At 43.9% G+C, this 23,367-nt stretch overlaps 1 protein-coding gene across 4 annotated transcripts in view; it reads left to right on the top strand.

Moving 5' to 3' along the window:
- The window catches only part of CTNND2 (catenin delta 2), an 886,119-nt gene that overhangs the window by 500,124 nt on the left and 362,628 nt on the right, over positions 1–23,367 (top strand). For all 4 annotated transcript variants that reach the window (XM_064479567.1, XM_064479565.1, XM_064479566.1 and 1 more), the window contains 2 exons: positions 11,217–11,411; positions 22,066–22,321. In XM_064479567.1, the coding sequence (XP_064335637.1) occupies positions 11,217–11,411; positions 22,066–22,321 (451 nt within the window). The remainder of the gene's footprint in view (positions 1–11,216; positions 11,412–22,065; positions 22,322–23,367) is intronic.

Below are 23,367 nucleotides of genomic sequence, written 5' to 3'. Positions count from 1 at the left end.
AGAGATTATGGGAAGACCAACCGTTTTAGTAGATGTGCAAATAACCTGAAATAATTAATAACTTAAAATCTTTCATAATGGAGTTAATTCACAACCATGCCCACATCAGAATCCCTCCTACCACTGTATTTAACTATCCTGCATTTTGAAATTTTTAAAAATTTGTCATATATTTAGTCTATGTTACACAGAAAATATATATAATAATATAGTTTCTACTTATATGTATTCTAAATATATGGCAGAAATCACTGCACACACCTATGTACATGTACATGTCATACACATATCCATGTATGTGCATATATGTATTTTTATATTTGTGCAATACTTTGCATTTTCTGTAGAATAACTAAAGTGAAATACCTGAAGTCTCTAAAAGCTACTCCCAAACGGACCTGTGTGTATTTTTTGTGCTGTGTATTACGAAACCACTGACGTTGATACAAAGAAGAAAGTGTTCTGAACTTTCCTGCAATCAATCAGAAGAGGCAGAGCATTTAAATACGTGGACAGAAGGGCTCCCGGAGGGCAGCTGCGCCCCCTGCGTATTTCTGAACTCCTCACCCCACTTCATCTAGTAGATATTCAGCAGGTATTTTCAACGAACTGTCAGAAAGGTCGCCAGCCGGTGGAAGTGTTCCGTCCCGTGGGTAACTGCAAACCATCCTTAGCACAGAGCGAAGCATGAACACCAAGATGCCAGGTTCTCCTCCAAGTGAGTGAAACCTTAAAAAATCACTGACAGCTGACAGAAAAACTTGGCTCAATGGGTATGGAAAATCTGTAGATCAGATGCCTGTTCCCTAACCTCGGAGTTCCCCGACGCTTTGGGAAGAGGCTTCCTCGGTTCTGTGGGAGTAGGTGTCAGTCGCAGGACTCAGAGGCCCGGGACAGCAGCCCGTGGCATGTCAGGCTCCCCTGGAGAGCCAGCAGCTCCCTGTGTGTGAGCCTGCAGACGGAGATCAGAAGGGCAGACGAGGCCTCTTCTGTGGTGTCTGCGTGCAGTGAGGGCCTGTTCAGGGACCCGCGGGCAGAGGCTGGGCAGCAAAACGAACCCGAGGAAAACCATTCATGGTGTTGACTGAGCGGACTTGAGCAGCCCCTCCAATTTCTGTTTGCTTATAAATGTCTTCACCCAGACTTGGTAGCACTGATTTTTCCTGTTCAGCTTCCCCGACGGTGCGTGGGCCCACAGGTGCTGTGCCTTCTTAAAGAGGGCGAGCCCATCCTGACCTCAGATGATACGTGCGCTTCCTGGTGTTTCTGGCTTCAACCTTAGCTCTCCTTGGATGGACTGCAACCTGTTAAAGGAGTCAAAACCTCCCGTAGGACACAAGCTGCGTTTCAGTAATTGACGTAGGAAAGGGAAGTCTGTATACATTTCTCTAGAATGAATAAGACACACACACACGCACAGATGCACACAGGTGTTCATTTAGGTCTTGAGCTCAGCCAGTTGGAGGCAGATCAGGCCACAGTCCTCTTCATGGCTCAGTCAGTAGCTGGTTGTTGGGGCTGACACTTCCACAAACAGACCCCTTCCCCTTGACAGCCTTCTAGCAAACACATTGTATTTGTTTTGCACTGGAAGAGTCAATACAGATTTCTGTGCTAGAGAAGCACCGCTAACATCACTACCGTCCCACGCCAACTGGTGGTTTAGTAGCAACTTCTTTGGATAAGACAACAGACAAAAACTGGGTGGGAGAATTGTAACTGAACATAGATCTCATCAATCGTGCATTTATTAGGGAATGACTGCTTTAATATACTGGTATTCCTCTAATAATTCTGCACACATAATTCAGCGACTAACTGGATTCCAAAACACACACGTACAAATATGAAAGCTTTTAATCAGAAAAGAATCAAGGAAAAATTTTAGTCTGCAGAACTGTGTATTACACAGCATATTTCCTCTCTTTTCAAACTCTTTTTTCATGTGCCAAGGATTATGGTGAGTAAAATAATAAAGCTTTTAACAAGTGTTGCTATAAAGACGTTATAAATGGTAAATATAGAGAGTGACTAATCTGTGAAGCAGTTTATTTGCCATCTTTGTCCTATAAATTATGCTGAGAAGTTTATGGTGCCTTTTTCTTCTGGAATTATCAGTAAGCCCGTCCTGTGGGTACTGGTGAAGCGTGGACAGCATTAGAAAACAGATACAAGAATACATTTTAAGGCTGAGTTTTTGCAGCTAAAGATCGAATTTTTGAAAAGAAGTTTGCACAGCTATCTATGATATGTGAAGCACAATCTGAGTAAAAGACCTGTTCAAGATGCTGAGATGCAAAAGCATCCTGGTTCAGATGTTTTTTTTTTCAAAATATTCAAAGCGATTTATGAAGAAAATTGCTTGCTTTTATCTGATACAGCCCTTCTCCTTGTGTATACGTTGAGAATTTCATCTGTGCCCTTTGATGGGCAAAAACCACATGCACAAAAATGAAAACTGAGCTTTTGTCCCTCAGCAGCCAGCACTTTGGAAAGCACAGTGAAGACTTCCCGCCCCTTGCAAAGTTCATCTTTTTGATATAACAGAAAATGTGGGTCAGGAGCATGTTGTTCTGGATTCCCTTCCTGGAAAGACTCATAATTATCCATAGCAACTAGATCTGGAAGCCAGCCTCCAGATGTTCTGTTCAAGGGTTGCACGGATGGGGTACTGAGAAACAGCTGTGGAGAACTAAAATGACACTCACTCAATTTTATCTAACTTATTGGTAAAGAAGAGTACCTGTGTGGATATGGGGCTGGCCATTAAAAACCCTGGTGACTGACGCATTCATAAAGCCCCAGCTGTTAGACGCCGCGACATCAGTAGTTAACCAGGACAGTTGAAGGTGACAGTGAACCCAGCTCCTGGTCCAACCACCCAGGAGGCTGCTGCCAAAAGCGGCTCCCGGATAGGAGCCTGGGTTGGAAGCAGACATTAAATAGAATGCCCATCCTGGGTGGAAACGCAGGAAATGCATGCAATCTGTGAACTTGGGGGAATGTCCCAAAAAGAGACTAATTGCAGCGTGGTGGCCGGCACGCCTGGGGCAGCGACCACCTTCCCCAAGGCAAAAACCATCTTCGACTTTGCCTAGTCTCAGAGGTATCGCTGCCTTCCTGCAAAGTTCAGAAATTACACCCACGCCAAGAGGAGGTTACCCCCCTCCCCCCACATCTGAGAATGGATGCTTCTGTGGGTGTTCTGACTATCCAGCCCAAGGGGGCCTGCAGAGCACCAAACCCTGACCTGCGTGCCTCAGGGCCTCACACTGGCCCTGGGTCTACTAGGCCTGACCCTAACCATCCAGAGATAGGTCCCTCCTTAGAGACACATGGGGAGTGGTTTGGACTCGTCTGTTCCCTGGCCCATCCCCTGAGGTCCTGACTCAGTGGTCTGGAGTGGGCCCTAGCATCGGCAGTGTATACAACAGTCCAGGTGTTTTAAAGTCCACTCGTCCAGGTGAGCACCATGTACATTCTCCCGGGGTTGAGAAGCACCGTGCTGAATCCTTACATGGGGGTGCCCTGTCGTAACGCAGGTAACCCAGATACTTGTTTTCCCAGAATCAGCCGAGAAGCTCAGTGATGGCAGCAGATGCATGCCAGTCCACCTGTACCTGAGAAGTTGGTCCTATAGCTGGAAGGATGCTCTGGTGGTTGTCCCCAGCAGGGACTCTTGCCCCAGCTTGCCTGCTCACAGACGCCTTTGCGTGCCCCTGGGTGTCTGGTGGGGCCTGACCACCTAGAGCTAAGGTCGGTCACTCCTGCAGCAGCCTGCAGGCTGACACCTGACCCCTAGGCTGGGGCAGCCCGTGGCAGCCCAGACGACGCTCACACGTGGTGGCCAGCACTGCCGCGTGCTGGACCAGGGTTAGCGGCACCTGCTGAGGTGCCGTCAGCGCGGCCACTGTCTCACTATGACCTTGACCTGTGCCTTTATTGAGGCGCTTGTGTCTGTTTAATAAGGCAGAGGGGACAAAAGGCATCGCTGTGCCTGCCTCCAGGGCCCCACAAAGATGCCACAGTTGAAGTCAGCTAGCAACCAAGTTGCAGCCGTAGCTAAATCAGTGTGTCCCGGCTTCTCCAAGGGTGGTCTGTGGACCAGTGACACCTGCATTGCCGAGAACTTGAGAAAAATTTAGAACCTCAGGCGCTCCCCCAAACCTGTTGAGTCAGAACCCAAATGTTAGTCAGGGGACTCATACGCACATGGCGTTTTGAGAAATACTGAAATACACAACTAGCCTGCTCAGCTCCTCTCCACCTACCCCGAGGTAAGAAACCACAAGCAGACAGGTGCTGGCCCACCGCTGTTCGTCTTGTGTGTTTCACTAGAACTAGGACCTTCTTAGACAAGTAGACTTGGAGCCAGATTGGAGTTGTGATGACACAGGACACCGTCCACCTCACTGAGGACGCAGAGCCCCGAGACCCTGGACTGAAAATAAAAACGGAAATGGTCCGTCCTAAGGTTGCAAAGATATCAGATGCCACGTTCCTCATACTTCACGAGCCATGTCTTGTCACTTTCCAGGTGCCTGCCTGTCACAAAAGGAACTGAACAAAAGACGCCTGTGTTTCTAACTGCCTGAGAAGAAGTGCTGGTGGTTAGGGAGGAAAGGCCAGACCCAGGGTCATCTGCTGCCACAGGGATGAGGTCTCAGGGGCACACTTGCTGCTGGAGCCTGGCCTTGACTTTGCTCAACACGCTGGTCACCCGCTGCGGATCGTGTGTGTTTCCCGCAGGGCCCCAGTTCACACCTGACCGCAGTAGGACGCACTAACTGTATGTGCTCGTCATTCATCTGTTTGTTTTTCCAAGTTGGAACTGTTTTAAAAAGAAAACCCCTTTTTCTTCTTTGCAGTTTTCAGCCTCTTTACAATTTTACTTCTTCTTGCTACTCTTCTGCATGGAATAAATTCAGAATAAATTCTGCAAAATTGGAGGAAGGAAAGCCTCACCCATATCTGGGTGATGCGGCCTCTGAGGAAACACAACTGTCACCCAGATTTGGTGATGTGGCAATCAACATGTTAAATTATTCTCACGGGGAAATCTTTGAGTCCTGATAGATCACAGTGTTCATTTGGTGAAAGGTGAGGTGAGGCCTCATAATTACAGTAAGTTGTATTGGAAACTTTATCGAGAATGCTTCAGCATTTTGTACCTCGTCAGGGACCTGTGAGCATTCAAGTTCTTTGTGATAGCAGCAAAGTTGTATGACGTTAGCATAATGTGTGAAAATCTAGGGTTTATGGAGATGATGAAACAGGAGGGCATTTTCCAAAGCAGACTTACCATTTATATCATTAGATGGCCTGTTACATTAAAATTATGAGGCTTCAGTGCAGTTTTATCATTGAATGCATTTGAATTCATAATCTCCCTTCCAGATAACAGTCTGAAATATGGCTCTTAGCCTATAGTACAAGAAATGTGTTTGTATATTTTAACATTTATAATAACATCAGATACAATGTCAAGCTAAGTCAATGAGTGAATGATCATTCACAGGTAGAATTTAGTGCATGGACTTGACTCAAGATACACAGGAAATCGTTTGGGGTCCTATAAAATGCTAAATTATTTTGTGAATTGGCATAGGAGTAGGGAGTTAGATTTTGGAATTTTGATTTGAGTCAAAAACAAAAATCAAGAATAGAACAAGTAAATCCTTATTATCACAAGTATTTCCCAGATCTGCAGTGGGATATTTGCCTCCCTCAGCAATTTACTTAGCATACAGTTATGATATGATGAAATTAACCAAAATTATGTGATTTTTTTTTTGTATTTCTGAAAGTGCTTTTTTGCTGAGGTCGTTTTTCACCCTGGAGTTTAATGATAACAGATATCAAGCCAGACTTTTTAGGAAGTTCAAAGTCCACAAAAGAACTGGTTCAAAGCCATCAGCCATCACCAAGGGAAGGCTCCCTGCCCACACAGCCATGCTGCTTGGACACGTTGCTTAGTGATACCAACGTGGCGGCTGGGGACATACTCCTGAAATCAGAGCATTCAGCAAGGAAAGAGGTGCAGTGAGGATGTGCAAGGGGAAATCTGCTTCTATAGATTACTGAGTTTTAAAAAAATCTGTTCAGTTTTTATAGTCAATTGTAGTATGAACTCATAAAGAGTTCTTACGCGAACTGGCATTTCTTTTAAAAGACAATATGGATTAAATAGATATTAATAAAATCACTTCTATAAAGATTCTGAAATGAGTCTCCTGCAGAGGGCCTTTGCTCTCACTGCTGGTCCCCTGTCTGAGAAACACCTGGCTCTTCCTCCAGCACGGCTCCTTCTCTGCCCTGGTGAAAGTGTCTGCTGAAATGTCAGATGCTCAAAAAGAACTTTCCTGACCATCCTATCAAACAGTGTACCCTCTGACGGTGTCTTCTTGCCCCACTGTACTTTATCTCCTTCAGTACCTTTATCTCTGTACCGACTTGAATGTGATGACTTACTTATTTTCAAGGCAGGAACCTTGTCTGCCTTAAGCACCGTGGTGTCCGCAACTCCTCAGAGTCACTCACTCAGCAAATATGTGTTGAGTGAATGAATACATCAATCAGTACGGATTAACTGGTACATGTAAACACTGTGTGTAAACTCTAGGCCCTGGAAATTTATTTGCAAATCAGTTTAAAAGTGATAACTCTTTCGTATCACTGGTCAGATGGAACTGAGCCTGTGGGACACTCTGACCCAAGGGAAATGTGGGTGGAGGAGAGAGACAAGCCAGGCAGCAAGCATACTTTACCCTTTTTGCTCCATACTTATTTTCCACGTCAAGAACTCCCTACGCGTCTACTCCTGCCTCCTCCTGGACTAGTGGGTGTCCGTCATCTTCGCTTTGCAGGTTTCATTTTTGCCGTATCCCTTCCTAAAAAGGATTCCACCTTCCCTCGGTCATGTCCATATTTCTTTCCCTTTTGAACGTCATTCATTCCCTCATTCTTTGCAGCTATCCATTAAAAAGCATCACTAATGCTTTTTTAAGAAAAAAAATCAAACTATAAGATTTACATCTTGCAGTGGTACTTCACAAAATTATCCATTTTTTACATTTATAATATTTCAGAATTAAATCTCAAGTTGTTTTTGATATTTTGCTAGTGTTAAGTAGTGTTTGATTGCTTAAATCCAAAGAGGTATTTTCACGAGATCGCATCATTTCTTGACTCTAAGATCGAGTGGTGTGAAAGTCCTTTTTTCAATGTCGCTTTATCAGTTGCAGAGCCCGTCACACCCGATTTCTCTCTCCTTGATCCTCCCACAATCGTGTGCCACACAGACGCATGTATTATTATCTGCATTTTTATGCTTGAAGAAACCAGGGCTCAGAGAGGTCCAGTGACTAGCCTTGATTTGCCCTGCTAGTTAAACACAGATCTGGGGCCCAAATCGTATCTTCCCATTTCAGGTTGTTTGGGCAAAATTGACACAAGGAAGAGTAGTAGATTGACTGGTTTAGATGCTGCTTCTGTTTACTTCACACCTTTGGATATTATGTATCTTCCCTCCCGAGGCCCCCTATCATGTGTAGAGTTGAAAGGTGAGCCGGTGCGTTCAAGCTTCTGCATAGGAGTTGCTCATGTAAGTGGTGGTGCTGGAGTGAAGGCATAGGGCCCCTCCACTCTCCAGGGGTCCAGGGTGCCCACCCCTCTGAGCCCCGATTGCCCTTACCTCCGTCTCTGCGCAGAACTGAACCTCTCCTCTCTCCTCCCACCAGCAGTGCCAGAGCCGAGTGGCCAGGAGGGACCAGGTTCTGGGCCATCTGAGCATCCCTTCGAGTCAGCAGTGAGCTGGTGACTGAGGTCCTGGGGCAGATGCGAACTCTTGTGCAGCAACTGTCCCAGGTGCAGTCCTACATCAGTTTGCAGGTTCCCAGTCCTCCGGGACCTGCAGGAGGCCCGGCCCGCCCAGAGCACCCGTGGGACTATTACAGTGCCCTTCACCCTTCAGCCCTCCTGCATCACAAACTGTCTTAGCCTGTAAGCTGAGCATTCATATTTCAGATGGGCATCTTCAAACCCATTGATTTCAGAAACATCAGATAGGAAAATTATCAGGGCCTGAGCTCTCTAGACCCAAACTTTGTCTTGTGAAGAGGGAGGGAAGAGTAAAGCATGTGATAGCTTTGAAATCTTAGTGTAGGGTGAGGTAAGCATCGTTGCAGAACTTGGTCATAAAGTGCTGTCTGGACACGGATATTACACTCGTTACATTCACACAACCGATGTCTGCGCTGGCGGGGGAAGGTGATGCACTTGGTCTGGTCCATGGAGTCTGCTTTGCCTTTTCTCTTTGGCTCATCCGTATTTCCATGGCCCTTTGTCACCCTGCAGTTCTGAACCGTCCACTTGGTCAAGGTGAAGTTCTCAGAATTGTTCTCCACCAACATAATCGGCCTTGACATCTGTGACATTCCGACAAAGTCTGTTTCTCCAGCATTTTTTTCTTGTTATGTTCACATTGTTCTGGTTCCTGGCAAAGATACAAATGTTTGCCAGTGGTGTTTTGAGTCCAGTGTAATACTGAGGACTCACTGTCAAATAGACCATAATGGTGAAAGGAAATTATTACTAAAGAAAAGTGCATCTTCTTTGAATTGGCAAGTATGTTCACCATCTCATGAAATTTTGGAGCATACTCCCAGAAGAGGCTGTGGGAGAATTTTTTTCTCAAAATTGCCCCAAATAAAATAGGCCTTGTTAATATGGATCTGATACGTTCTTTCTTAAACAAGAGTGGTAGAAGGCATGAATTCCAGAAGCTGCACTTTTAACCTTTAATTCCTTGCATCTCTGTTTCCTCTGACTTCTCTCTGTCTCTCTTGCCAGTAACTGTGCCCACCCATGAGCAACTGGAACCTGATCACAATGGATGAAAAGGAGTGTCAACAACGCTCCTTTTAAAATGCCTTATCTCATTTCTATGCATAATGCTGAAATATGCAGGTCTTTTGCACAGATGTTTCTACAGGGAAACACTGTGAACTTAAAGGTTGTATCAAAAGCATGCTAATTAAAAAAGGATGGTATATTATTCAAATATTTAATAATTTTACTTTGTCTTTGTCTTAATACCAGCACATGGAAATTCTGATAATCTACCTCATCTTAAGATTCTTGCTTCTTGCCTAGGACCCTTGGTCATTAACTTCTGATTTATATAGTGATAACAATTTCCTAATGCCCAGTAAATGCTTACAAAAAGAGGCTTTTCACACCTGCCCTCAGATCACGCCACCACTTAAAAGGCCAGCGAATCCTTGCTCATCGTTGGATGTTTCCAGCTGCTTACCATCAAGGAATGATGATATGGGTTACAACTATAAATCTGCCAGTGATGGAGAACTTTTATTTAACTCTGTGGCGTTTGGATCTGATGACTGTTCCCTTGTTTTCACGCTTGTAAGTCCTTGGCAATTTTATCAAAAGCTTCAGAAGTAGGAAGAATTGACAGCAGGAACTCAAAGCATATCATAACTTAAATATATTCCTGGAAAATTTGAGCATGAGATAATATTCAGTGTGATGTTGGCATTTGATAAATCAGATGCAATGAACTGAATTGTGCAAAACAGTAATTTTGAATCTATCCCTCGACGGAATGCTATCTAAATCAGAATTTATTTAATTACTAGCAAAGGGAAAGGTAAGGAACCTGCCTACTTTATTCCTTTCCCTTTCCTCCAATCATTCAGTGATTTTTTTATTAACACTGAATTCAAAGAAGTCTCAGCACTGCCCCAGTCATTTAGAACTGCTCTGCTTTGCGCTTAATTAAAAGTAAAGCAGCCCGTGTGAAAATACACCAGGAAAACATCGATCTGCTGGCAATTTCAAAGCTTTTGAATGGCTTGGTCTCCAAATATACTAGACAAGAATATTAAAATCTTTAGGGTTAGATGATCCTGAGGAAGTAGCCCTTGAGCACTGAAGATGTTGTCTGTAAAGTGGCCACCGGCGGAGACCTTGGACAGAGGTAGAGCTGTGCGCAAACGTCACCAATCAGGGAGTTCCAACTCCCTCTTGCTTTAAGCTGGAATGCAGGGCTTCCAGCTGGGACTGTTCAAAGGAAGTTGACACTTAAATGCTAGCATTCCATGTGGGTATTAGCCTTGGAGATTTAGCTGAAGGGTCATTGCTAAAATCATCCATAGTCTCATTTGGTTCTTGTTTGAGTTCCATACTCACTGATGCCCCACGTCCTTCTCTGTCCCTAGAGGTCCTCCACTGCATCTGTCCCTGGGGTCGTGGCTCCCCTGGCATGTCTGCTCCTGTGATTCTCGCTGTACCTTGGATGAAATCTTCGCTCTCAGTCAGCATCTTCTTTTTCACATGTCCACTCAAGCTCTTAGCCCTCATTAAACTCTGTTTCCTTTGGTGCAGAGGTTCCCTGGTTCACAGCACTGCTTTAAAGCCACGTCTCTTCCCATGCAATGTAGAAAACCCAACAAGCAAGAGACACCAGTAAGGATTTACGTCTCCTACCAGGCGAAGGATGTGCAGCCTCAATTTGTAAATTAAACCAGTTAGTGGCACCATGTGTATGTATCTGGCCGTTTCAGAGCAAGATAGACTAAATGCACATGCTTTAGTTTGGAGGGTAAGGGTAAAGGAAAATGTAGCTTGGAAACCTTTTTCTTTAAAATCTGCTACTCTCAGGGACTTAGGCTGTTGTTACGTCTGAACATTTGGTTCATTCATTGTCCAGGGAAGCACTGCTGATGAGAACAGATTCTGGTCCACTTTTCAGGGGCAGCGCCAGGATGGCTTGCCATCACGGCTTATTCATTTGCTCATCATTTTAAATAATAATTTCCCATTGTAAAACTTCAGGGGCAAGGACTGTGGTATAATAAGAGGTTTTTGGGTTTGACTGTCTGCCTGGTTTCTTCGAAGAAGCCTGCTCCACTGGTTAGGCTGAGAAAAACGCTGTTTCACTGGCCAGTTCACTGTGGATTTTTCTCAGGATCTTTAGCATCCTTCTAGGAGATGTGGTCTGGGGGCAGAGCACGGTAGCTGGCTGATGCCGAGAAGCTAACTAGCTTGACCTGTTGCTGTCATCCCATGCTATCCATTAGCTTTTCTGCAGATTGCAGTGTTTCCGTCGTGCCCCCAAATTCGAACATGTCTTTGATCAAACAAGATCTGTCTGCATGTCGGTCGGATCTTAACGTCCCCTTGTTCTTTTATTTCAGCTGGGTCCCGGGCCTCGTACAGCAGCCAGCACGGCCACCTGGGCCCAGAGCTGCGGGCCCTGCAGTCCCCAGAGCACCACATAGACCCCATCTATGAAGACCGCGTCTATCAGAAGCCTCCCATGAGGAGTCTCAGCCAGAGCCAGGGGGACCCTCTGCCGCCAGCACACACCGGCACGTACCGCACGAGCACAGGTGTGTACTCAGGGCCCCGGGTGGACTGTCCCCAGAGGGGTGGGTCTACTTGGGGACTTAAATAACACTCCCTCGTGAAAGGAGTGTTTATGTGTGTGCGTGCGCGCGTGCACCGTCTGCTCAGAAGCACTGTGATGCCCCCTGCTTCTCACATTCATGCCTGTGATCATGATGATGGGAACCCAGTGAGACTCCAGTTTAGCTCCCTGAGGCTATGGCAAATGAAAGAAGTCCCATGGGGGTTGTAAGCTTCTCAAACAGGGAAATGGAAGGAAGCACTACTAAGTTTTGGTGCATCATCAGTAATATATTTAATGAATATAACCACTTTGAGAAAGCAGAGTCTTTATTGTCCAGGAAATGTAAAGGCACATGCCTAAAGCTGGTGAGTGTTTCTTAATGGTACAGTCCACTTATTTGGCAAGCTTGCGGTGGAAACACATATTTACTAAAAATGTGACGTATTTTTGTAAGACACTGAGAATTTATTTCATACACACTATCAAGTAGAATCATATGAAGTTATTATTTAAAGGTCGGGTATTGGTGATTGCATATGGTTCAACTCTTTGGCTCTCCTGGATTAAATACATATTTTGAGTTGAACACAGCCACAAGTCGCACGAAGAAAGACAAGTGTTTTCCAGAAAAGGAAGCTGTTTGTGAAACAGCTGGTCAAATGGCATGATTAAGTGTGTTAAAGAACACTTCTCTGAACTAGCAAATCAGTGTAATTGAGAAGATAGAATCTCACTTACTCCAAAGCCTCACGTGGCTAAATAAACTTAGAAAAATATTATGCCTCTGGTTTGCAGTCAGTAGAGCTTTGTCCTTCATTTCTGATGAGACGCGTGACCCTGCACGGGGGCTGAGACATGGGGACTTGGCACCCAGGGCTCTGCGTCTTCAGACTCTTGGAACTTCCAGTTGCCATGAAGGAGAGAGTAGCAATTTCGTTAAACTGCATTATGATCCTAAATTATACGTTTTGGAAGCCAGGCAAGCCGTGTCGCTTTTAGAGTTGATTATTGATATTGACATTTGAATATTTCAGTGCATCGTAGGAAGAAAGGCACAAAGTGCTCTTTATTTTACTTTTGACATTGTAAATGCCATCCAGGGTTCATGATGCACATCTCAGTTCAGACAGAAAGCATCCCCATTTATTTTTCTGTCAGAATTTCCCTCACCTTCATCCTGCTAAATCCACTCCAGTCTGTCTGGGGTTGGGCTATTGTAGCATTTCTTTTGTTGCATATTATTAATTAAGGTAATTTTATTTCCACGCACCTCTTCTAAAAGATAAAGATCATCTCAGTGACATTCAATGTCTAATTTGAAGAGAACCTGACAACAAAAAGGATTATATTGAGTCTCTGTTCCATATTCATATGTTCTTAGAATTATCTCTTGTTGATAAACTTCTGGGAGGTTAATGAAAAATTAGCTACAATAGGAAAAAAATACTCTATTCATCGATTGCTAATTAAAAACAGGGAAAGATGTTCACACTTAAAAAAAAAAAAAGGACAAGGACAGCAGCAAAGCTAGTGTCTTCTCTGGGCCAGGGGTTGGCGAACTACGGCTCACAGGCTGAGCCCAGCTGGCCAGCTGCTTAATAGCGCTCGTGAGTTTAGAATGATGACTACATTTTTAATGGTTTGCAATCCAAAGATGGATAATATTTTGTGGCATGTAAAAATTGTCTGAAATCTGGATTTCAGAGTCCATAAATGGTCATTGGAATCCAGCCCCGCCTACTTGTTGCCCTATCAGCTGTGGTTACTGTCACCCTGCAGCGGCCGAGCTGAGTAGCTGTGACAGGGGCCATGTGGTTGCTAAAGCTGAGCATACTCACTCTCTGGCCCTTCCCAGAAGTGTGCCGACCTCTGCGCCACGCCATCAGTGGAGAACTAGGCTGAGTAGGAACAGGTGTTTTCTCCGGTCTCTCCTGTGGGGGAAGGCAGCAGCATCCTCCGAGGGCTTCATGTGGGAAACTGTTTGCCTGGCCTTCTCCCAGTGACAGTGATCTCTGTCCTGGCCGAGATCGCTGAGCTGCGACAACCAGGTGCCCGAGACCCCATTCCAGCCTGCAGCTTTAAACTTGCACTTTCAAGGAAATATGCTGATTACACAACACTACAGAGATTTCCAGAAGTATGTGGATGGTCTCTTGGGGACAGGCGGGGAGAAGCCACCCCTCTCCAGCTCCTAAGCTTCAGGCCACAACCCTCTCTCCCTCAGACCTGCTCAGCCTCCTGTCTCTCTCTACACTGAATTCATTTTACTTCAAGTCCTTACCTTGACCAGCTCACCCGACAACTCCAGGAACTGCCTCTGTGAGAATCCACGTTTGAGAAAAAGCATTTATTCTGGGTGTATATCTCACGTACAGATCACACACCTATCATTGCAGTATTATTAAAGTATATCTGGTAAAGATCAAGGATGAACTTTAATAAAGAAACAGTTTAAGGTGCTTTCCCATACCCAGGGGCTCATTTTTCACATCCCCTGTACTTTACACACCCCATCCTGGAGGCCACTGGAGCAGACTTTTAAGTGGCTTCCAGAGTCAGAGCAAACACCCTGATTCCTTGAGAGAAGAGGAGACGTTCTTCTGAGGCCTGTTGGACCTGAAGCGTCCAGGGGCCACTAGCTTTTGGCTCCAGTTGGTCGCTGAGATGACTTCCCAGCCTTATGTCTCTGCTGCTAAGTAAGGCCACTGGCTGGGGGTCCTTCAGTGCCCCCGCCAGAGGATTTCCAGATGATCCTTCAGGGAGAGAGGGGCAGGGGAAGTGAAGGCCAGCTGCCCCTCTTCAAGGAGTCAACATTTGGGAACGAAGACAAGTGCACTTGTGTAACCAACTAGGGAATTACTAGAGGTTCCAGAGCATCAGGCAGGTGAGACAGATGACAAAGCAGATAGCACGTTGCCACTGTCGGGGGCCGTTCTAAGTGCGTGGAGCATACCTACGAATCCCCAGAACCACCCTGTGAAGGAGGTGCTATTACAATGTTCATTTTACAGATTAGAATACTGAGGCACAGAGATGTTCAGTGATCCGCCCAAGGTCACACAGGTTGTACAGAGCCAGTCTGTAAACCTTCATACCCAGGCAGTCTTGCCCTGCAACCTGGGCTCTTAAGAGTCATCTTGGTTGATCCTGCATCTGTAAAACTCATCATTTAAAACCAAAATAAACATACCACCATTTTCACCTAGAGAGCTTCACGGTCGTCTATCTCCTGTTCGTCAGACAGTATCTGTTGAAGACGAACCACAAGCTAGATGGACTTGCAGATCCAAAGAAGCTTAATTCTACGTGTCCTCGTGCACGGTCAATTTTAGTTTCAGAGAAGGATTTAAAATATGAAATAAATAACTGGTAACTGAAGGAAATACATTAAAGGGGACATGAATATTTCAGACAACGTTGAAGACAAAGAATCAATGACGGCACTAAACACACACTGTCTTCTCTTTCCTAGATAACATGCAGCTCACGATTGCCCTGCTCACAATCTCACCCTCTCCCAAGACATCCCTCCGCTAGTTTCTCGGCAGGGGTGGGGGTGAGGGAAGGTGTCCACCCTCAGTCACTTGGGTTCCCGGACACCATCTGCTGACCCCATCCCTGGGCCTCCCTTACTCCAAATACCACTCGGGCCATCCTGAGTTACAGGCTGTGCTAGATCTGAGAGGTACAGAGGAGAACGGGAAACAGCTGTAGTCACTGAAGATGAAACAGGGTCAAGTTCCCTGAACGACCCACCAAAGGGGATTTCTCAGTTAGCTTTTCCCGCTACTCCCAGACTACCACCATCTTTGCCCGTCCCTCCTCTCCACCTTCCTTCTCCATCTCTCTTTCTCAGCTGCCAGAGTTAGCCTCTCACCCCTGTTACTTTATTATGAAGACCGGTGTAGATCCCAGACCCCAACTCCGACAAGGACCACAGTCTACCTTTGGGGGTTCAAAAAGGTTCTCTAGGCTTTCCTAAACCAAAAAGCTGGAGACTTACATACATGCAAGTGTAAACATTTGTGTGCATTAGAGGATCAGGCTTTGCAAACCCTACTTCTCACCTCTCTTCTGCTCCAGGCTGGCAGATGGTGAAGCGTACAACAGGAGTCACGCCTCACACCAAAAAGTCAGTGTGATTTTATTTAGCTGAGCTGGCAGACACTCCGTAGGCCATGGCTATGCCAGAGAAGGCGGTCTGAAAAGGGTCTTCTGCCCCCGACCCCAGACCTAACTCTGACCCTTCACGCTGAGGGTATGCCAGCCAGTGCTGGGCAGGGACTGCAGACCTCGCCCCAGCTCAGTCCCAGCAGAAGGGAGTGCACTTGGCGGATGGCCCGCCGGCCTCCCTGCGCCCAGATAATGCTCTTTGTAGGGAGGTGGAGACAGAACAGAGCAGCTGCCCGCCCGCCCGCCCTCCCGCCCCAGGACAGGACTGAGACAGAAGCCAGCAGGGTGGCCCCAGAGGTCTGGCAGCATAAGAGAGCAAGACGGTCACTTTCTGAATCAGCAGTGGTCCCCCCGTGCAGCGGGGCTCCCTGGAGAGGAGGACCCTCTCACCAGGCACACATCATGCTTTCTCCCTGGGCAGGAATCCTGTGACCTGCAGCAGAAAAGCCAGGCTAGTGAGCCGTGAGTGGGACAGACGTGATGTGACTGTCGCCGCCTGCTCTCAAAGGACTGCCCCCCCCCCCCCCAGTGTCTGAGGCTTCATTTTTTGCACAATGAAAATTTAAAGAGGCACACTTTTAACTAGGGAGTCTGTTTAAATAAAACATACCTTTGTCTGGGATAAGACTTGTACAAAGCACAGCTTATGCAATAAGGCAGAGCCAGACAAGGAATATGTGATCTCATGGATTTGCTTATGAGAAAGTCTGTTGAGCTAAAACAGAATAACACACATTTTTTATTTCAAACTCAAGCCTATCAATGACTATCAACTTCAGAGTCATTTGATTAACACGAACACTTAACTCGGACACCTGCCCCAAACACATCTTTCTGAACTAGTGACAATGACCAACGTCTGCTGGGATGAGCGTCACGTGAATTTCCTTTTGGGTAAATGGGGTCCGGAGTGGAGAAAACAAGCTTTCTGTGCTGTGTATCAACTTGTTGTAAAGAATGAATTATCGCAGGTCCATTGCCAGGAGAAAACCTGCTAAATATCCTTATGAAGTTGAAAATATTGGAACATAAAAAGGAATAAGAACGTGATGAAAATATTTGCCAATATGGAGAAAGCAGTTTTTAAAAACTCAATTCTCTGAAATAGGAGCCACTACCAATAAAGCCATAGAGGGAGTACATAGAACTTCATGTTCATAAAACTTTTTTACTCTTCTTCAATAAAATATAAATAACATTTCAATTAAAATCACCATTTCAGTCCACAAGAGGTGGAATATTAACAGTTTATTACTTATTAAGTGCTGTGACTTCAAATTATGAAAGTGATCACTTCTCGTTAAAGCAAGTCAAATTAGATCCGCCATAATCTCTTAGTTAAAATTTTTACTTCTTTGAAGTCAAAAAAAAAAAATCAGGGGCCCATTATTACCCAACTGGAAATTTTTAATAAGCCTAATGATAAATATAATCTTAAAACCAGGAAGAGCTTCCAGATGCTTGCCTGTATCAACTCCCCTTAAATGGTATAAATACAAAAGCTGGTTACAGCTGGAGGAAAACAGTGTTTGCTGGTAGAATAGTTGGTAAAATTCAGAAACGCCAACACACCGATAATCAATGCCAACGCTAATGGTTCTCCTGCTACTAAAACCCCTGCACTGAATGCCTCTCCCCCAGAAAAATAATGATGTATGAAGTTAAAAGATTTTGTTACGTTTACATTTGAATGTTTTTCCATCAAGCTTAGCTTGGATTAACCTGTGTAGAGTGCAGAAAATTGGGAGTTCAGCTCAGGTGACAGTACTTTAGGAATATGATGGATTGGGTGGTAAAAGTTCCTCATCTTGAAATAATAGTTATTGTTAGCTAAAGAATAGCTTTAAAAGCTTATAGACCACATTCTTGGACCCATTGTCACCTAAGCCATCTTTATTTTGTGAGCTTGCAGAAGGAATATCATTTAATTAGCTTATTGTTTGTTTGCTTTGTATTATATAACATGTGTAAGTGTATTTTATGTTTTCATATTTCTCTATATACGAATATACATAAAAGCAAAGATAAATAATACAAAAACAAAAATTAATGTTTTTTTCTTCCTTCTGCTGAGCCCTACTTTGTATTCTACTGCTCTGAATTTCTCCATGTCCCAGATTCTTGTATTTTATTCCATTCTCCCTTTCTTCCATTGTCAGTAAATAATGCATGTAACTGTCTATCATCATAAGAACAGAATGATTTATTTAAAAGGATCTCCCTTTCCTTCTTTTAAAGAAATACAACACATAGAACATCTCTTTCATTTTTTTTTTAACAAGACTTTTATTTTTGTAGCTCTCTGGAAAACAGGTAATTTCATGAACAGCGTAGATGTTGGGTGAAGTCTCAAGTCAACTGCTGAAGAGGCTACTTTAAAAATCTCCCCAAAGAGACCAGGAGTGTGGTTCACTGAGTTGTAAGAGCTTACTGAGAGGAGAAGGGGGTGTTTGCAGAGCAGGTGAGAAGGGAGAGGAGTGTTTACAGAGCTGAGAAAGCATCGTCCACTTCAAATGTTTGCTGTAAGAAGGTTCAGTTGAACAGAGTAATTCTCCAAGGTGGTGATTTGGTTAGCTGAGCTCTAAAACTCAAATGAGAGAAGATGTATAACAGGACAGAAGTTAAAGGGAAAATGGTATTAGAGAAAACTCTTCATAGTGTGTGATCAGTATCTGCTTATCTGTATTAATGGAGAGCCACAGTCTGCGTAAGCCACTCCATGGTCTGAACAGGCAGGGCGAAAAGGGAGAATTCAATTTTAAAAATGCTTAAAAAATTCTAAGGCATTACATTATTACGTCACTGATGGTCGGTTTGAGATCGATTCAATTCTCATGCATTTCCTTCTATGTGATCACATAACCTCCCCTTTAATGTAGTGTGTTTTTCTCCCATTTCTGTTGCTGCTTTGCGTTATTTCCCTTGCACTGATCAGTCTCTAATTGATTCGTGCATGGCGGTTCCAATTTGAATTCTGATCTTATATTTGAAATTCTCATCAGTACCCTATTTATTGTGACCTAAAAGAAGTTTAAACTGATTCAGGAATGAGACTTCCAAAAGGCCATTTGTCAAGTACCATGAACGTGACCGTGATTTTTTAAAACATGATCGTTCTGCAGGTTATTTACCCATCTTAGATTTCCAGTCCTCCCTCTTTTTTCTTCATATGGTAACATTCCTGATTAAACTAAGACTGGAAAGCTCTTTACAATAAAAGATAACTATATGTATCCTATTTTTGATTTTCCTAGAAATGAACAAAGTTGGATTTTTCTGCATATCTCAATCAATTCAAGTAAATGAGAAATATTGTAAATGAGTTAACACACCAAGGTGAAATAATTTTTTTCAATATAATATTCATGTTGTTGATTCCTATTACAAACTTGGCTCTTCTCTGTACTTTTGGTAGACGTTCCCCTTAATTTTAGGCCTTTCATAACGTTTTCCCAAGTTTTCTCACCATGTTAGACATTCAGTAATATACATATTTGAGGTTATAAACCCAATCCAGTTTATAAACCTGGTGGTAGTAGGCATAAACTCCGGAAGCAGGGTGCAAGGGCTCGAATTCCTTCTCTACTAAATACAAGGCCGACTCAGGCAAATTCTGTCCTCTCTCTGTGCCTCGGTTTCCCAACCTGTGAAGTGAAGAATGCCGCATTAATTCTCGGGTGGAGTTGTTGGAGAAAATGCGAGTCGTCAAAAGAAACACTTAACAGGAGCTATAAAGTCCGATGCCCAGCGGTGAGGGCCGTTCACTCTGTGCCTTCTGTGCAAACTCGTTTTCTAATGGGAGCTGATTTCAGCTTTGTTAAGTAATAATAAGAGCTTATTTGTTTAACATTCTGTGCATATGAGGCAGTTAACACTTTTCATGCACTTAAAGCAAGTAATGATCCCATGAGGCCATTTTCCTTTCTTCGCTTTACAACCAGGGAACTAGAACTTAGAGAACCCAGGACCTTGCCCCAAACCAAGAATGGGCCTGATGGCCGGGATGTGGAACTGATTGTCCCACTTCAGAAGCCAAGCCCCAAATGAGTTCCCTGACATCTCCCCTCAAGAAGGCCACAGCAAAATAGAAATCTGAGCCTAGTAATATTCGTAAACTTTCCGTCACCTTTTCTTCCTCCTCGTATGCTGAGACGCTGCCTTCTTGTTTCTGCTAAGTTAATTGCATTTCACACTCTGTTTTCACATTTTGGCCCGATCTTCCTTAAAGTCTGCATAATTTTCTTTTCTTTCTTTTTTTTTTTTTTTTTTACTGCTGCTGGGAGGATTTTTCTTAAAGTCCTCTTATTATATTCTTTTAAAATTTGAGGTCCTTGGAGAGTTTTTTTGGTGTGACTGGTCAGATTGTTCCCCTTACCTATATTATTATCATTTTTTTTTTAAGCAAGAATGTTTCTTTGCGTTTCAGTATTAAATCTTGGTCGCTCCCATTTTGCTCTCCCTTCCTGTTAATCACGGTATTTAATGTAATAATAACAAATAGTTCTATATACCGAACAATTTTTGCTGATGTTAGTAACCATCCTCAGCAAGCTTAAGTGCCGACATTTAGTTCCTGAATGGAAAAAAAATGCATTTAGCTGAAAAATGTCAGGTGTGGTTAGTTTTCCCTTTCGCCCTTCATCTACTGGCTGGCTCTTCACAACTCTTCTAGAAAATGAAATTTTGTTTACCTCTGTGCATTTGTTCTTCCATGAGCGTGGTTATGCCTGGCCTAAATTTTTAAACCCCTGCCCACATAACATAAAGCACATTATTCATAAATTTTAAAATGTGAATTTCAAGTAGACATGTTTATAAAATTTTGGAGAAAATATAAATGCTTCAGGAATTGCATGAAGACAGAAAACAGATTTTTCTGGTTGTGAACTTCATGTTTATCAGTTTAATCTAATGACTTTGAAACTCAGTCCTTCAGGGCAGCCCTCCTCATTTCAAAATACTGCTCCTCTGGGAATATGCATACTCTTTGCTTAGAAAGTTTTTCTTATCTATTTTTCTAGTCTTCACCATGTCATGGGTGCCTCTTCTAATTTTGGTTCTTATAAGAATAAGTATTAAAAGTTCATTGGAAATGAGAAGCTCTTAATTAAAATCAGTTCTCCTATTAGAATACATTCATTTCCTCCAAGTCACTCTGCAACTTTTTTGTCATTTTGACGCGATATCCTTACGTTCTTTTAGCATTAACACTATTTTCTCATTGACATAATTTCTTTTGTGTTTGATTTTGCATATGTCCCCGAATGTGAGAAGGGATAACATAAGTCCTATCACCAGCCACTGAGAAATGCTCAGAAAGTCCGAGTTATGGGTGTGAGTCAGAGTTGTAATGTAATTCCGTATAGAGCTCCCCTGGCATAAATGGCCGTATCTAGACCCTGGCTATATTTTGGATATAGTGTGATCTACAATGCTGGAAAGTAAATGTGCTGTCTAGCATTGAGCATGGCTAACGATCGCAGCAGATAATAACAGGTCATGTTCTATTAATACGAAAGATGCTGTTTTCATTGTGTGTATGTCAGCTCAACCTTAGACGTCAAGTATTCTTGAGAACCAGGTAAAAATAATGACCTGAAGCAAGCTCAGAAGAGCCGAGGAAGGAAACAAAACACAAATTGAGTTTGGAACCAGTCAAACCGATGTTAGTAACTGGTGTGAAATCTTCCCAAAACAGTGTAAGCGTATTGAAAAGATGCAAATAATTCTAGAAAAGCCAAGTCGGCTCATTATTTTGTCTTTGCTGCAGCTGGGCGGGGCTCCGTCTTCCCTAGCGTGCCTGCCCCTCATCAAATGTGTGTGTTACCGTGACAGCCTGCATTGAAAAAGAGGCGTATAAAAATCTTGTGGGTGTTACTTTACAAAAACTAGACCAGTCCTGCATTTCATGCTCTAGTACTAATTATGGGAACAGGAGCCCCGCCTGTGTCCTCCACCACCCCCACGCCTACAAACCTCACTTTTTTGTGTTTTCATTTATTCAGGAAAATGAACCACATTCGTAAATTTGTTTCACGCCCCTAATAAAGTTAACGTAACATCACCTGAATGAACGCTTTCTGAATTATCTCAACCTGAGCAATAAAGAACTAACGGCCTATGATTCTTTAGAAAATGTTCCTTCTTTCTCCTGGGTTTTAGCTCCGCGCAGAGGTTAGATTAACAAACCTTCTCTGGGTTGCGGGTGAGCGGGAAGCACACCTCGCACGCGTTTGCCTGCCTAGGCTGACGGGTGCATTTCTGAAACAGCATGCTCGTGATCGCGTTGCTGGGTAACACTGAATGTCCTAGTTCAGCTATGACAGATTATTTTTTTTTTATTCTTTCAAACCCTTGTTTTTTGTTTTCTGTGTGTAATTTCCCCCCCTGCCTAGACCTGGTTAACCGTTTCTGTGAGCAGGTCCTCAATTTTTTACTTTGTCCCCACTTTCCTGTCCTAGCCCCATCTTCCCCCGGTGTCGACTCCGTCCCCTTGCAGCGCACAGGCAGCCAGCATGGCCCGCAGAGCGCCACCGCGGCCACCTTCCAGAGGGCCAGCTACGCCGCCGGCCCGGCCTCCAACTACGCCGACCCCTACCGACAGCTGCAGTATTGTCCTTCTGTGGAGTCGCCCTACAGCAAGTCCGGCCCTGCCCTCCCGCCCGAAGGCACCCTGGCCAGATCGCCGTCCATCGACAGCATCCAGAAAGATCCCAGGTGGGTACCAGCCTTTCTCTCTTCGCTCTCGCTGCTGAAGAGGTCTTCTAACCAGGCCTCGTTCCTTTATTATTATTATTATTATTATTATTATTATTATTACTACTACTACTACTACTACTACTACTACTACTACTACTATTATTATTATTATTCTGTTCGATTTGGAATATGGGTATTGATCCAGGATCCCTGGCATCTTCTGTGGTTCAGCAGCAAAGATGATCTTTTGATCAGAACGTTTGTCGTCGCGTGAGGTTTCAGCTCTTTGATGAGATTTCGGGCAGCTCTCTTGATTGCGGTAGGAACTGAGGATGGGGGATTAGGGCACTTGACTTCAAATACCGTGGTCTCGGTGTTTTCTTGCCTCGGCAGAAGCATGCTTTGTCGCCCTGATGTTTCCGTTCATCCGAGAGTAAAGTGCCCACCTACCAGGCTATGCTGAATGTTGAAAATTTAGAAAATCCTTATTACCTTAATTTTTTTCTGTGTCTGAAAATGAACATTAGGCTGAAGTTGTTTGGACATTGATTAAAAGCTTGAATGTAATGTTAGAAATTGTTATTATTTAGAAGTGTTTCTTTTTGGCTTTGCTTTTCTCACCAGTGGCAAGGGATTTGGTGATGCGCTACTTCTGAAATGGGAATTGAATTCCTGTAGAGTTAAATGATGTTTTATTTGTAGGCATTTGATTTCTGCTGATAGAGTCCCATAAATATACGTCTGCATCTGTGAATACTGTAGATACGTCAGATTCCTGGTCTGTCTTTATAGCGGGGCACGTGACTTAACTCTGGCTGTGTGCTTAAAATTCGTCTCAAGGAATTCTCGAAATTTTCTCTGATAGAGGACACAAGTACATATGTCTTGTATTGAGGGGGGGTGCATAGATTCTTTTCTAAAAAGAAATCACTTGTACAGAGATAAAGGGCGGAATGGGTCCATTTTACGGTATTCTTTGAGATAGCTCCTTTAGCACAATTCAAGCCTGCTTGGAGGGTTCATGTTAAATATTATATTTGGTAGACCCTCCACCGCAAAGGTGA

The sequence above is a fragment of the Camelus dromedarius genome, chromosome 3 (assembly GCF_036321535.1).
Source record: "Camelus dromedarius isolate mCamDro1 chromosome 3, mCamDro1.pat, whole genome shotgun sequence".
Classification (NCBI taxonomy): domain Eukaryota; kingdom Metazoa; phylum Chordata; class Mammalia; order Artiodactyla; family Camelidae; genus Camelus; species Camelus dromedarius.
This window is presented reverse-complemented; position numbering and strand designations above follow the sequence as displayed.